The sequence below is a fragment of the Amphiura filiformis genome, chromosome 5 (genome assembly GCF_039555335.1).
Source record: "Amphiura filiformis chromosome 5, Afil_fr2py, whole genome shotgun sequence".
In the NCBI taxonomy this organism is placed as follows: Eukaryota; Metazoa; Echinodermata; class Ophiuroidea; order Amphilepidida; family Amphiuridae; genus Amphiura; species Amphiura filiformis.
Window position 1 is genome coordinate 33,305,630 of NC_092632.1, and position 16,351 is coordinate 33,321,980.

General features: G+C 37.0%; 1 protein-coding gene across 1 annotated transcript; it reads left to right on the top strand.

Moving 5' to 3' along the window:
• Nucleotides 1-1,362: 1,362 nt before the first annotated feature.
• LOC140153004 (uncharacterized) lies at nt 1,363-5,865 on the top strand. The gene is made up of 5 exons (XM_072175573.1): nt 1,363-2,581; nt 3,014-3,265; nt 3,945-4,046; nt 4,353-4,571; nt 4,801-5,865. Exons 1-5 carry the CDS (start codon nt 1,594-1,596, stop codon nt 5,133-5,135), a joined length of 1,896 nt encoding a protein of 631 aa, XP_072031674.1. The 5' UTR covers nt 1,363-1,593; the 3' UTR covers nt 5,136-5,865.
• The last annotated feature ends 10,486 nt before the right edge of the window (nt 5,866-16,351 follow it).

Sequence of the window (16,351 nt, forward strand, 5' to 3'; positions counted from 1 at the left end):
ATGCATCTTAAGTAACCGGGCTTAAAGTATTCTTAATTGAAAACAATAGCTCAACATTTACTCATTATACGTACACGATCACTTGTATTTCGCACACCGGGCACTAGTCGACACACCATATTTTTACTTTCTTTTAACAAGAGTTCTTTGTTGACAATTGACATCAGGAGCTATCAGGGGAAAACATGGTTCTGCGTACAAAATCGAAGTCGTCAGTCTCCTACACATGTTGGTAGCTCGCGGGTAGTAATCAGTTTCCCAGTCTGTAACACAGACTAAATACTTATGTACAATATTTAAAGTCAATATTCCGATAATATCATCACTACTACGGTGTCTTTGAAGTAGACTCTGAATCGACAGAAGTCTTCTCGTCTCTGGGAGACGATGATGAAGCAGCCGTAGTTTGTTCTTGCTTGACACTTGCGTCTGCCTCACGTTGTTGGTCCTTCTCAGCTTCTGCTTCGGCTTCATCTATCATTGCATTAATGTCACGTATATGGCTTGCACTAGCTCCTCTATTGCTTGTACTGGCTCCCATTTTCAACAACTGTAAAATAGAAGTTGCCATAAGAAGTTTGAATTAACTTACTTTCAAATAAACTGTGGTAAAAATGTCACGATCAAATTATTCACAGTGCGATATTCGCCTATTTAGCGAACTTACAACGGTTGTCTTTTTCGCGTTTTATATTTTGTTACTGAAAGTTGAAGCAAGAATATAAGAACATCTTACCTTTTATATCTTTTTCACACGTAATCCAGCTACAAATATACGAAGCTTTGAAAACAAACTTCACCGCAGACAGGTCATAGAACTATAGGGGGTTCAGCAATAACCGTTTCTAAAAAAATCATCTTAATTTCTTCCTGGTTGTATATAGAGGTCAACCTGACCAAGATAATCATCATGCTGACGCTCTCTATATGTATTTTTTTTGTATGACTGGAATAAGGATGCAATAGTTTAGTTTTCGGATCATTGACAATAATATTTGACACGTGTTTCAAATTAATTTTAAACATTGAATTCAATCATGCTATATCAAAGTACAATACTTTGGATAAGTATAAATCTGTGAATGTAATATTACTGGAAACTTTGGTCCGCTGTATACTTTTTATTCGACGTAGCACATAGTTCGTTATTTAACCGGTGCCCTATTCCCACTATTAAGTTTAAATGTCATCGATAATATTCAGACATTCGACATCAAATATATTAATTGATTTTCTGTCAACAACAAGCATTCGTTAGATGATGAAAATGAATTGAAAAGAACTGAATAACGAATACTTGTTGAACGAATATACCATATTTGGAGTATATATGTCCCTTTATAACCTATGCAGGTCAAATCAATTGAGATTTCTTTTAGTTAGCATTGAAAGATCAGGAACTGAAAGATCCAAAACTTCCGTTTTACTATTCTCGAGTAGAAATTCCAGTGACCTTGTCGTCATAGTTAAAGGTAACAGTTGTGAGTTTTAGTGAAATATATACCCCTTTCAGCATCACCGTTGAAAGTCAAAACTGGCGTCTCGCTAATATAATTTGGTTTTGTATGTAATGTTGTTTGCACTGAATTGAACATGGGGTGTTGTCAATCGCAGAATGCCGCCAACGAGCCCCAAACTGTAACAATTTCCATCGGTGAAGTAAAACTTGACTTTTCTCAAAAAACTTTGACCGAAGTAAAACCAGAAATAGATAAAGCAATCAAATTTTTGAAACGATGTGAGGATTTCTCAGCACAAGAAGCTGCCGGCTCATTGGAAATTTTGGTTCATCATGCTAGTATAGGGTCTAATTTACGTCAAGAAGTGGCAAAATATCTTCTGACATTAGGATATGGAGAGCTGTACGTGAAAATGACAGAATCGCTACATGAATATAGACGCGGACAAAACCGAGATACTCAAGGAGTGTATAATCTTATGATCATTCAGATGGCCTTTTGGAATTTCACCGACGTCTGCGGTGAACTTGGTCGTGATTTAGGTGAACACGGCGGCGTTGGTATGCTGTTGGAAGATCTGGAAGTACTAGGGGAACATCTTGGTCGGAAGGAAGTGACCGAGTATGTCGAAGTATTGCTGGGTATCCTGCATAATGCTATCCACTTGTGTGGCGAGAATCAGCCGATTTATCGCAAAGCGAATGCTGTTGGTATATTAACCAAACTGTTGAGTGCAGACGACATGACAGTGAAAATGAAAGCTCTTCTGGTATTAGCGTATTGCGTTGATGAAGAAGAAAGCGGCATTCTTGCTACGGCGCATGGATGTGTGTCTTTCTTGACTTACATGCTGCAAGAAGCTGTAGCAGCCATTGACCACAGGGTTGTCTCGGGCAATAGCAGATTCAGTGCTAAGGAACTATTGGATGGTCTAACACGACTTGCTATCAATGATGACAATAAACGTGAGATCCTGAAAGAAGACGGCATTGTGACTATTGCCAGGATGTTGAAGCCCGATTTTAGTGAGGAAGAACAGCGGTTGGCTGCGGAAGCTATGTGGAATTTGTCCTTTGTCGAAGACATTCGACGAAATAGTCAGGTTAAAAAATGCACACCAGGTATGCTAACATTAGGGGTTCACGGTAATATGGATTTGGTTAGGGTTAGAGACTTCGAGTTTAGGGTAGGAGTAAGTGTCACACCTTACCACGCCATTTATCTGATTTTTCTAAAATTTCATCTGTATAAGGCTTGCTATACTCTTTAAAAAACGCGCAAATTTGAGTTAAATATGCAAATAAATTATATCGATGCCAGAGTAGACCATTTTTGTGTTTTGAGTCGGCGTGTCGTGTTTCAAGTCGACGTGTCTAACTTAATAAGAATTAAATACATACCCCTCCTCATTTTGATATGATTATGATTGTTTGTTGTGATTTAGCGCCATTTGAGCCGAACAGAGATTCTGTTTATTATTCTCTCCAAAATACTAGTAGTCAATCTCCATCATAATATGCACTCGTCGTTATTGAATCCTTCTTTTCCTACAGTACTTGAAGAATTATCCACATCTGAAAATGAAGGTTTAAGAGAAGCTAGTAGGTTTGCCCTCTGGGAGATCAAAGAAGGCGACAAAGACTTTCTACCTGAACCCACCCAATGTTCGGAACCATCCCACCATGCGCATACCGGGCATCATGTAATGATAAGCTATCAATGGGGCTCGCAACATCTTGCTCTTTGCATCAAAGAACATTTAGTAGCAGCTGGTTATGAAGTGTGGATGGATATAGACAAAATGAGTAAGTATCATCCAGACTCTTGTACTGTAGGCTATTATATGGATACCAGACCAAGACCGGGACCAAGACTATAGGTATATGGATGCGAGTTTGGCTCCATGGTGTAAATCCCGGGGATAGGATGAACCGGTACCCCAATATTAGACAAGGGGTGATCCTTACCGGCAATTGTATGTGTAAGGGTAGCAATCCATAACCTTGGTAGCTCTTGGTGCGAGTACGATTCCAGATACCTGGCCATGGTGGTGTACTAGTGCGAATACTGGTCCATGAATACTATAATGTTGTCAACTATCAGCTCATGAGTACGGGTATGGGTGGGAGTACCGCTGTCCATGAATACGATTACCGACACTTGTATGTGTTAGTGAAGGGTACCAATCCAATACCTATCCATGATCTTGGGTGCGAACACGCCCACGAGTTCGACGGGCACAATTATAGTCTACTTCATTACTGGCATCGACTGTATTACTATAATATTTTCATGTTTACACAAACGTTAATTCATCGGGTGGTCAGATTTTATGCTTATAGCTCAGCTTTAACTATTATTTAAATCACGTATTATGCTAGTTACCTTTTGATGTTTTTCGTTTGTGATTTTTCTTAAATTGCAACAACACTGTAAAATTAAATACTGATAATGACTGATTATGATAATAATTTTTAACTTCAGAGGGGAACTTACTGCATGCAATGGCCGAAGCAATTGAACAATCTGCTGTAGTCGTGGTCTGTATGTCACAAAAATACAAAGAAAGTCTCAGTTGCCGATCAGGTAAGAAAATTGACCTTTTTTATACTTATTGTTTATACACTTCTTTTTATCAACTTTCACTCTTCCATTTGTTCTCTATCTAATCACAGAGCCAAGGTATGTAATCTAATAAACGCATACTGTCTTTTTTGTAATCCATGACTCGACTAAGCATGCTTCAGTTGCTTTGAACATTAACTTCATACTTCATTCTTGACATTGGTTATGTTGTTATTCGCTTCAGACATGTCAGAGTTTAGATTGCTTTCTTCAGTAAACAACAAGTATAATTTTCATTGTGGTGGTAATTGTTGTTTTTGATTACAGAAGCAAGCTACGCATACAAGAAAGAGAAACCACTAATTGGAGTGATGGTGGAAGATGGGTACGAACCAGATGGATGGCTTGGACTTCTGCTAGGAATGCAGCTATACTACAATGGTTACTCAGAAGAACTCATGAGAAAGAATATATCAAGTATCATCAATGAGATTAAAGAAAGAGGATATAGGAACACAAGAAGTGCAGGAGTAGATGTTATTGATAGTAAGTAAAATATACGCAGAATGCTCCAGAGTCCAGAAACAATTTTTGTCCACCCACACCCACACTTTAACACTACGTGTAAATATTACACAAAATGTACCTTACATGATTTGTGAGACTAAATATACCAAATTATGCACGAGTTCACAATTTTTCAAGCAAATCATTGTATTGCAGAATTTTCTTTTCTCTAGAGGAGCCTAATTAATTTCATTTTGCCTCACAACAGGTCCAACAGTAGTCTCCCAACAAGAAACGCAGTTGAATACAGTCGCTCCAGCTTCGATCATCGAAGTTCCTACTCAAAGCGATTCTGATTTGGACATTAGAGACCAAGTTCGGAGCTGGTCGAAAAAGCAAGTGCAACAATGGTTTGAAGACAATGATCTGACAGATCTTTCAACCATCCTAGATTTCTGTGATGGAAAACATCTATTAACAATGTACAATCGTCACAAAGAGGCACCAGAGTCTTTTCAGATTGATCTAAAATCAGACCTAGAACTTGGATTTAATACCAGGCTGAAATTTTCTACTGCTTTGGATGAATTATTGAAAGATTGATGATGAAATTATAGTTTGCCAAAATCATGACTAACTTGAATTATTAGGATATGTTCTCTAAGAACATGTTGCTAAAAGTTAGTATTTCCTGAAGTGAAATCGCCTTCTTTTGTTTTTTAAAGAAGGAACCACTGTAATGTTGATTGGTATTAGATCTTTGAAATGTTCCGTTGAACTGTCGCACGATTTAGAATAGCCAATGAGCACACATTTAAGGCCGCGGGATCATTTTTGCGTAATTATAGAGAGCCAGGGAATTCACTATCATAATAAAAAATTATTTGAAGAAATCAAAGAGCAATTGGAGTAAAATTTATAGTGTAATGATTGACAGACACAATTTCGATTCAATTTTGAATTTAGCCTGAATTCGTAAATGTGGCAGCCTTTTCAGGCTGTTTTTAATATTTACCAGTGAACTATTATTGAAGCTATTTCACATACATATTCAAAAATAAAACAAAAAACAGAGAAAGAATGTTGAAATATCTTTTGTTGATTTCGAATGATAATATCACGAAGTCGCAAACGTGACCCTGATGAAGAATCCCATTTCCAGGTTCCTGACAGTTCCGAAGACCCCCCCCCCCCATTAGGGTTCATTCATGCTCCGATTCGTTAGCCGTACTTTAAGTAAGGTCTGATCTAATCTGATGCAACCATGCCAAAGGCAAGAAGGGTGAAATTTTAAAAACAAAACATTGCATAAGAAAATAATTGTGGAAAGTATAAATGCTCAAAACGTTATGTATGGAAACGTATAGATTCCATACATAAAGTTTTGAGCATGCTTTATGTATGGAAACGTATAGAGTGATTAATTCTGTAAATGTTGACAAATGACAAGTGTTTATGTTAAAACATTTATAACAAAATAAAAGCATCCTGTAATTATTATTGGGACATACTGTATGTTACTTTGGTGCATTTTTTGTTCGTAGCCATGTCACTTTTTGTACCGTTTTCTAAAATGTGTAACGCACGTGAGTAAGGTCAAAGATGTTAGTGACGACTACGGATCAATCATACAATCGATGAAAAAAGCGGTTCAAACGATTGATCTTGCTGCTGTGCAACATCGCTTAAAAAATAAGAATTCGGCAAACGTTAATTGATTATTCATGTAACATCCTGCCGATTTCACATAGATGACAATGTTCTTTACATGAAATAAGTATGATTAGGCTAATCAATGGGATGGAAGGTGTCACCTGGGGACTGCATCACGCGAGTATAGTGTTTGCAATGGCGGTAAGATAAAATGTCCAGATACCTATAAATTGGTGAATGGTCGGCAAATCATGGTTTCTACAATGTACCAGGAAAATGATGGAGGGAATGATGCATGGAAATGTCAGGTTGAAGAGTAACCAGGTGACCGTGTTATTGCAAATGAAATTCCTGTTTTGTTCGTGCAAGCACCACTTCACTTTCGACCGTAACAATTTCCCTGATACCTTGCAGAAACGAATTCAACCATTTAGCGACGATTGTAAAGGCATCTAGACAAGCACAATCTAGTAGCATCTAGTAAGCACTTAGATACGCTCATGATGTCACCACACTTATATATCGTGCTAAGAACATTGCCATTCAAGTTATTACGTAATATGAATCGACAGGATATTGGATGAATGTTCAACTTACAATTTGTCGCATTCTTCTTTTTCAGCAATGTTGCAACTTTTGACCAGTGTGTACCTCCATGCTTGATAATATGCGTATTTAGTAAGTATAGACGAGTCCAAGTAGCCAAGTCATGGTCAGGATTTGGTCGGACATCTTTGGGTAGCCGCTGGCACCAACCATGTGAGCACCAACCTGGTGTTTTGAGCGTCCAATTGTGCAAATAAAAGCCGCCTAACACTTAGAGAAGATCCCGGAGAAGATGCAAGGACGAGGAGGGTTAATAGAATAATAGCTAATAATATATATAATGGAGATAATTCCGCAGGTAATCCCGTCGCATCTATTCATTCATTATGACAAGTACATCAATGCATAGATACCGCGTGTAGTTAATCCGATTATTATGTCACTTCAACAGCGAATAGACCATGCTGTGTGTTTTGTCGAAGGGAACTGTATTGTGTTATATATTCTTTTGTCTGCCTGTGTTTTCGCGGAAGGTGTAAAGCGGGTGATGGAATGCAGTTTAAAATTTCCGCCAAGGCCGAATCATTTCACATTTTGAGTGCATTGTAGCCGACGGCTACCCAACTATAAAAGGCTGCTAGTCAGGTGTAGGAATGCGTGTATTTGGATTCGTCTATAGGGCCTACTGAGTTTTGAGCACATCGTTTACCCTCAGGCCTCCTGTATACCACATCTCGTGTTGCACACTCGTGCTGTTTATAGTGAATCGAATTTACCGCCCATTGTTGAATGGCCTCCGCCGTAAACAATGTCAGAAGGATATCTATCTTCAGTATTATTCTCGATATGGCTGGTGTTTATCTTGTTTATAGTGAGTTTTCGGGTATTAAATTTTGACCGCACAGAATTTATACTCTGAAGTACCGTACATATGCTCCCCAAAACACGCTTAATACTACATGTTTGTCCATGTAGTCATGGTAGTGCAGATAGATGACTAATGACGGTAAAACACATTTCCCTTAATTTACGACCTCGTGAATATTGTTAAAACGACTTTAAACTTTGATCGTTCAGTTCTTTTGAGAGAGGATGAAAGGAAAGCTCAGAGATGAAGACGCTGCCAGTTTTGATTTTATTTGAGACACTGGTCCTTGTACATGTCAATTGATACTTGTCATTCACCTCTTCATCACTGCCAGTGCTAAGCTTTCTCTGAAGTATTAGTAGACTCTGAATCGACAGAAGTGTTTTCGTCTCCTAGTGACACTGTTGGAGCAGATGTAGTTTGCTCTTGTTTGACACTTGCGTCTGTCTGACGTTGTTGGTCTTTCACAGCTTCTGCTTCCGCTTCATCTATCATGGCATCAATGTCCCGTCTATTACTGCTACTGGCTCCCATTTTCAACAACTGTGAAAGTGTGCAAAAGAAGTGTAAATTAACAAATTTCAAACCATTGATACAGTAAATGTGTTTGTTGTGCTCAATGACTTGAACATTGTTGAATGACATCATTACGGTCATATTATTTGCAAATTAATACGGCGTATATTGGGCTAATATGGAAGTTGTTAGGTCTACTAACTAGGCTATATCCGGAGCTGTTTCATTTAGGCAGACAGTATTTCTGCACAAATGATCCTTTACCATCACTGCCATGTTAGCTCATGTTTACGCCAACATATGATGTTAAACACCTATGGCATTGGCAGAAATTGCATTATTTCAGACAGATGAAGCAAGTGAACAGAAAACTTACCTTTTGTTATCTATTCCTCGTAAATTGTGGTAATAATCCAACTCCAAAGGTCTATTATTATTTAAAGCAGACTTGTTATTTTACTGTTGGCAAAGACAGGCATTGCAACATGTAGAGAGTCTGAAGGTTCGTCACGTCCTCACTTCCTTGGTTCTACCAAATTATTTCAATTTCTTCCAGGTTTATTCAATCTGATCATGCTAATTAACGTGTCCGTTTTCCCAAGTAGCGCTATTTGATTTGGCTAGCACCAAATGAACAAATGAAAGTCAGAGGCGTACCGACCAGGGACAGGTTGCTCCCCTGGTCTGGTTCAATACAGTGGCGTAACTGGGGGCAGGGGGTGGGCAACGTGCCCCGGGCGCCAAATCGACCAATTCAGCATTGATTCTGCCCCCTTTCAAGCGATGAAAGTCAAAATTTTCGCACAAAATCAATTGAAAGAACATTTTAAGACCGATATCTGACCGATATTCAACTTCTAATAACCAAAATTAATTAGTGGTAGGCTTTATTTGTCCAAAATTTCGCTGCGCCCAATTGTTTCAAGAATTACCCGCATCTACGATATTCTGGGGGGCGGCCCCCAACTCAACCCAAAATTGGCAACCATGTGAGTTACCAAATGGCGCGGAAAAGGGGTAATTTTTTACCAGTAGCAAGGACCGCGAAATTGGCAAAATAGGGGTTTTTAATTTGCACTGTCCGCGAAATTTGGATAAAAGGGGTACTTGAGAAAATCATGCGGTAATTTTATGTCAATATTTAGTGTCATTGAAAAGGCATGTTTGAAATTCTAGTCATTAAATTGGATAGGGGTGTTTGACATTCTCTGATGTAGTTCAGTCAATCCTAAATTGTTTTGTTGGACATCTCTATCAGATAAATGGGTAGAATTAATAAGCAATGTTAAAACATTAAAAAATGACGATGTCTCAATGGGCAAGGTAAGGTCAAAGTTCATACAACAGGGTATTAATTTGAAAATTGTTAAGATTTTGTCAAAAACCACTGCAACTTAAGTATTCCTCTGGTCATAATCATTTAAAAAAAGTATTGTTAACCTATCTGTGACATACCGTTCTTGAGTTATACAAAAAAAAAGTCAAATTCGGGGTGATCAGATTTTTTATTTTTTTTGGGGGGGCGGGGGTCTGGAAACGGGTCGGAAACTAAAAACTAAATTCCAACGAAAATTGTCTCAGATTGTTCTGCATGTAAAATGAAGTCAAACATGTCATATGAGGAATGGTATGAACTGTCGAGTCTAAACATGCTAAAATTAGGGGTTCATTCATAGGATTGAGGGCATGATCGCTGTTTATGCCCGAGGCGTGAGCCGAGGGCATAAATCAACGATCATGCCCTCAATCCTATGAATGAACCCTGTTCATACATACCCAACATTCTGAAAATTGTTAACAATTCAATACAAATGAAAATAATAAGGGAACAACCCAAAAGTTCGATGAAGCCCTATAAACGAAAGTCCTTTCGTTAGAGGGCTAACCCCCTCCACCTCCCCTCTAACGTACGTGACAAATATCGAAAATTCCAACCCCTATTCATAGAGGATACAGGGGCCGTCGCTATGGTGCATGGGGTTGTGGAGGGTGTGTGACAATGCTATAGATATTGATCACGTTTATGGATGAAACAAATATTGCATTCTATTTTAAAATATTGTTCTTCATTATCTTTTTTGGCACGGAAAAAATAGGGCTTGCTGGATTGTCAAATAAAAAAGAATGTGGTATCAAACACTAAACGTTTTCGACATCATTCGCCAAAGGTTAGAAAAGGTTGCCAGAAAACGTTTAAATGTCGGGTTATATAAAGGGTATATAAACGTTTTCATATTTTGTTTATGCCCTGCGTACTGGTCATAAACGGTTTTTATGACCAGCAAAAAAGGGCCCAAATCCAATCAGAAACGTCGTTATATCGTGAGTATGTATATGAATGCTTTGTTATTGCCAAAATCCAACATTTAAGGTCAACCTCCAATGCGCCTATAGCCTATTGACCGGGCCAGGCCCGTACGCAGGATTTCATTGGGGGCGATTTTGTGAAAAGTGGACTTTCTTCCCAAAATTTGGACCTTTTTTGTCCAAAGAAGCGTAAAAACCCTGATGTTTTTGCTCGCTACGCTGAACAAATTGTTTGAAAGAAACTGGCATTTATCCACCATCACTGTTTCGTTTAAAGTAACATTTTGATTCGAATATGAATACCGTGGTTTACAAAATCAGTGAAGCGAATCATACCAAAATGTTACTGATTTAACTGATTTCAAGCCAACAATTACCCCCTTGCCCTTGTTTTTCTTTCAAACATTTGGCCCCTAATTGATTACCTCGACCCCCAATTAAATTCATCAAACAATACCCGAATATTATTTACTGAATATCATTTTGTCACCAAATGACGGTGTTCTGAAGAAACTTGGAATGGATTAGATTATGGCGTGAACCAAATCTCTGATCTCTTTTAATTTGCATATAGAATGCCTACATAAGAACTGAAGTATTAGACATCAGACCAAAGAAAGCGGATATAAAATGCAGGGGTAGATTTAATTAGCCTATATGGAAGCTGCAGGCATCAGGGACGGTAGCTATAAATGCTCCAGAGTCCAGCAACAAGATAACACCCACATGCAAAACAACCTAAGTAAAACAAATTGCCACTTTCAGAACTATTGGGTAAAATATTTCCGCCCCTCTGAAATTATTTTGTCGTAACTGTCAGAAAAAAAGAAATTCGCTGAAAATGCTGTAGAAGTAAGAAAATGTAGTTAAACTGAATTCAAATATATATAGTTCATATCAATACACACTCATTTCAAATTTGAATTTCTTTATGGATATGTATTTGCAGCTTATTGCGGGTTTAATTTTCTTTTGAAGTATAGGCCTACCGTATTATAGAACAAAGCTTAATTAAACTATTATTAAATAATTTATTTATAATAATATTATAAAATAGTTATTGAAATGGATATTGATATGTTGCATTTTATTAAGAAACAAGGATGTATACTGGTTCTGATTGTGACAAGGAGTCTATGAGACTTCTGCCCTTTGTGGGGATGATGCATTACTTAAGGGATCTAGAATGAGCGTTTTGAGCGTTTCGGCAGAATTTTATGGGACATTAGAGCACATCAGACATATCGAATTGCACTCTGAATACGAAGAATGTCTTTCTGATATCAAATAATTTTCATTTTTTGAAATTCACGATATAATACAAATTTTATGGCAAATTATTAAAATTTGATATTTTTCACATTTTGATATATAACAGTCCTCGAAGTAAATTTTATAAATCTAATGATATATTCTTAAAGTGTATATGTAGCTGGGAGGAAAAGCCGACGGTCAATTGAAAATTTTGACCTTTCATATTGAAGATATGGATTTTTTTCCCAAAAAGACCTAATTTTTTTGGTGTTTTTGGGAAAAATCCATATCTTCAATACGAAAGATCAAAATTTTCAATTGATCGTCGGCTTTTCATTCCACCTACATACACTTTAAGTATAAATCATCACATTTATAAAGTTTACTTTGAGTACTGTTAAATATCAAAATATCAATTTTTAATCATTTGCCATAAAATGTGTATTACATTGCGAATTTCAAAAAATCAAAATTATTTGATATCAGAAGGACATTCTTCGTATTCAGAATGCAATTCGATATGTCTGATGTGCTCTAATGTCCCGATAAATAGTGTCCAAACGTTCAATACCCCTTCCCTTAAGGGATGGGTTTATATGTGTGTAAATGGAGGAGAAATGGGAGGATTTTGGCATGTTTGCTGTGATTGTTTGCCTAGCAATATTGATCACAAGTACACAATAATATTGATGGTGCATATCAAGGACCAAACTCTATAGTTTTATATTTGAGCACGATCACTTCTGTAAGGTCATGGGAAATTATGTAAATCGGCTTTTATATTTGATGTTGCATATCGGCTCACGCACTTTTTTTTTGTACCCAGTATTTCACAAAGTCCCTGTACTCTGATGACCCTATGACTTTTTGCTGGTATGTTGAGCACTTTAAACAATTAATTATAGTACTTACCTCCTACTTTAGGAACATGCGTATGCCTTAATGTATGTCGACCATGTCAACAACCCAGTGTAGTTTTACATGGTTGGAAAATTCTATTTCCTTTCGCTATTTTGCCAATCATAATTCATAAATTGTCCAACTTTTTTGACAAAAAAGAGTTTTGCAACTATTCCGCCAGCAAGGAAACACAAATTTATGTGTATCCAGTGCGTCCTTTACGTTTAAATAGTTCAGTTTATTGTCAAGTTGTGCCTCTATACGCCATATTTACGGAATTGATGATACGAGCTGATACGGAATTTTTGAACCCAAATTTCTTGAAATATACATTACCTTTTTAACTTCTCGCCACGAAATTGGATTCATAAGAAGGTCAAATACCAGCCTTCCATTATGGCTGGTATCATCATCTCGATTGGTGTCTTGTGTTAGTATTATTCCATATTTTGCTGGTAGAAGTTCAATGAAACCCTCCATAATTCACGACTACTGTCACTTGTGTTATAAACTCGATGTGTTTACTATATTGTCGCTCGGGTCCGCGACTAATCGCAGGGACCGGTCTATCATTAGCTATTCTATACACTTTTCAATAGCCTTATTGTGATGTGTGGGAGTTTTAAAAGCCGAGCCATGAACAAAATATAATGCGAGCACCCGGGGGGCATCAACTTTAGAGGTGACGGTATGTGCATGTCAATATATGCCCCTCTTTTGAAGCCGACTATACCCGATGACCAGGCACCTTCAGTTTTCAAAATATTATACCCAATGACCCCTTTTTCATTTTGATTGTACATAATGACCCTTTTTTTAAATAAAAAAAAAAAAACCAACGTTTTGTACTGATATGCGCCTACTTCGCGACGCTTGTAGGCACATATACCCATCAATTCTAAAGTTGAGTGCCCCGGGGCGAGAGCATACTGCGGGCCAATGAACAATGAGATAGTGGCTTTTCTGATATCACTTTGAGGAACTGTTGAAGTATAAATCAGCCAACGAGTAGGTGTGTCCAAATTGCACATCTTGAATTGAGACCACACCACTCCACGCCATACATAAATTCTGCCAGTCACATTTCCCCAATATGAAATGTTTTAAAAGTAAAATTTTAATTTTAATTTTAATTTTACTTCATTAAAGTTTGGCGGAGGCGGGGTTCGAACTCACGGCGGCGGACTGCTTTGGATACACTATGAACCCAGCGCCTTAGACCACTCGGCCACTTGTCTTCTTCGAATTCATTTGAAACTTATTTGAAGATATAATCGCAACTTCAACATAGGCCTACCACGTGACAAGCAAAGGCAGAAAACGTACCATATTTTGGAATTTTATTTGCCTAAAACATTTATGTGTTTTATTAGCGCTCAATTATTGTTAACTGCGTGTTTTATACAAAAAAATCCAATAATAAACATGATAACTGGGCGTCTGTATGGACAATACATTATATCGATTTTGACACGTGCTTGTGTCTCAGTACATTTCCATGGTCAGTAAAATACTATAGAGGAAAACCTACCATTTTCTTGTATCACGTTCGATGTTTTTATCAATTACATAAAAATCCATTTTAGACCCCAAATGTTTTTTCAGGAAATAAAAGATTAGATTACTATAAAAACGAAACAGTAATCTTTTGCCGGGTCTAATGTAATATTCACATAGGATTTTCAACGTTTTTTCTATCCTTATTTTTGCTCAATAAAAAAAATATTTTGGCGTATATAAAATTGAAATAAAATTCTCTGCTTCTTAAACGACATCAAATGTGCCACAATTGGGTATCACGAATCGTTATATATGATGTGCAGTTAATATTCATAATTTCTTTTATACAGAGGATGCTTCAGTTTTGACAGGAAAAATATTTTCTTGAAAACCCTCTAACTCGGTTATTTTAAAAAGGTAACCACGCTTCCCTAGAATGTGCAATAAATTAGCATTAAAATTTTTCTTATTCTAACAGCAAGCGTTTCTAGAATGTATTATGGCGAAATGTGGTGTGAATTGAGACCAAGACATGCTGTTATTTCAATTGTTATACCGTTCCAGTTGGTTTATTACCTACCATTGCCTACGAGATGCAGTTCTAAGGTGACAGGGACAGGTCTGCAATTCGATTCCACAACCATTCATACCTTTCATCTGTTTTATTGTATTATCGTGCGAATTGCTCCGTGGTACCTTACGGGTACCTGAATTTTATTTGAATGAAGATGACTCTGTCATGCTCGACGTCATATTGCATAATTTCTATACAGTATATGCAATAAACCAACCAGAACAGTATAACAATTGAAATAATAGGCAGTTCTAAGATAGGTTAAGAAGAATATAACGTCACAATTCTGTATTATTATTCAAGGTTGTAACGTATGTCTATGCTGTCATGTAGGCCTACCTGGCAACAGACACGCCCCCGGTACAAACAGATGAAATTTGTAGAAAAGCGTGATTATGACAAAAAACATTAAAAAATGATACTTTGAGGTATTGTTTTTTAAATTTTTGTATGGCAGATCATACATACACATGTGCTGAGGTCAAAAAGGTAAAAATTTTGTTTTTGACCCCTGACTCACTTGTCATTCCAAACAACCCCTTAAGGGGTATAATAATATTGCTTGTCCTATATTTGACTCTTATGACCAACAAATACAATTTGGACTAAATGGAACTAGCTCACTCTTCTTATAAATGGATACAGTGTATGCAAATGAGATGAGGTAAGAAGTATAGTGTTGCAACATTTTTTGATGATGTACCAATAAAGTACTGACACACATTAGTTTCTATGGTTTTTTTTCGACTCGACTGTATCATTTTTTTGACACACACTGTATACTAGAGTAGGCGTTTATGACACCAGCAACATATCGCAGTTTCATGACGGTGTTCTGAACTCGGAAATTTCGAATGGATTAGATTATGGAGTAAACCGAATCTCTGATGCAAACGTGTAATTTGTTACTACTTTCAAACGGATATATTTATTGGGACGTGCTGTATAGGAATGCCAACAGAAGAACTGAAGCATTAGACATTAGACCAAAGAAAGCGGATATAAAATGCAGGGGTATATCAGGGGGGTATATCGACAGCTATAAATGCTCCAGAGTCCAGCAACAAGATTGCTCACACCCACATTCAAAACAACCTGAAAAGGTTTAAGTAACTTACAAATTGCCACTTTCAGAACTATTGGGAAAAACATTTCCGCCCCGCCCTCTGAAATTATTTTGTCATATACATAATTACTGTCAGAAAGAAAGAAATTCGCTGAAAATGCTGTAGAAATAAGAAATAGTTCTTATAGTATATAATAGGCCTACACACTCATTTCAAATTTGAATGTCTTTATTGCTTTGTATTTCCAGCTTATTGTGGGTTAAATTTTCTTTTGGTCATTATCAAAGTATAGGCCTATTATTTTAGGATAAAGCTTAAATGAACTATTATTGAATAATTTATTTATAATAATATTACAAAATAGTTATTGAAATGGATATTGATATGTTGCATTTTATACATTAATTATTAAGAAACAAGGATGTATACTGATTCTGATTGTGACAAGGAGTCTAGGAGATTTCTGTCCTTTGTGTGCATGATGCATTATAATATTGCTTCTCCTATATTATTTTGACTCTTATGAGGCCTACAATTTTGGACCAAATGGAACTAGCTCACCCTTCTTATAAATGGACAGTGTATGCAAATGAGATGAGGTGAGAAGGATTATACTGTTGCAACATTTAATTTT

Coding starts and splice junctions, on each gene's coding strand:
- LOC140153004 (XM_072175573.1), top strand. CDS start 1,594: ATGGGGTGTTGTCAATCGCAGAATGCCGCCAACGAGCCCCAAACTGTA. Junction 3,266..3,944: donor GATGGATATAGACAAAATGA/GTAAGTATCATC, acceptor TTTTAACTTCAG/AGGGGAACTTACTGCATGCA. Junction 4,572..4,800: donor AGGAGTAGATGTTATTGATA/GTAAGTAAAATA, acceptor GCCTCACAACAG/GTCCAACAGTAGTCTCCCAA.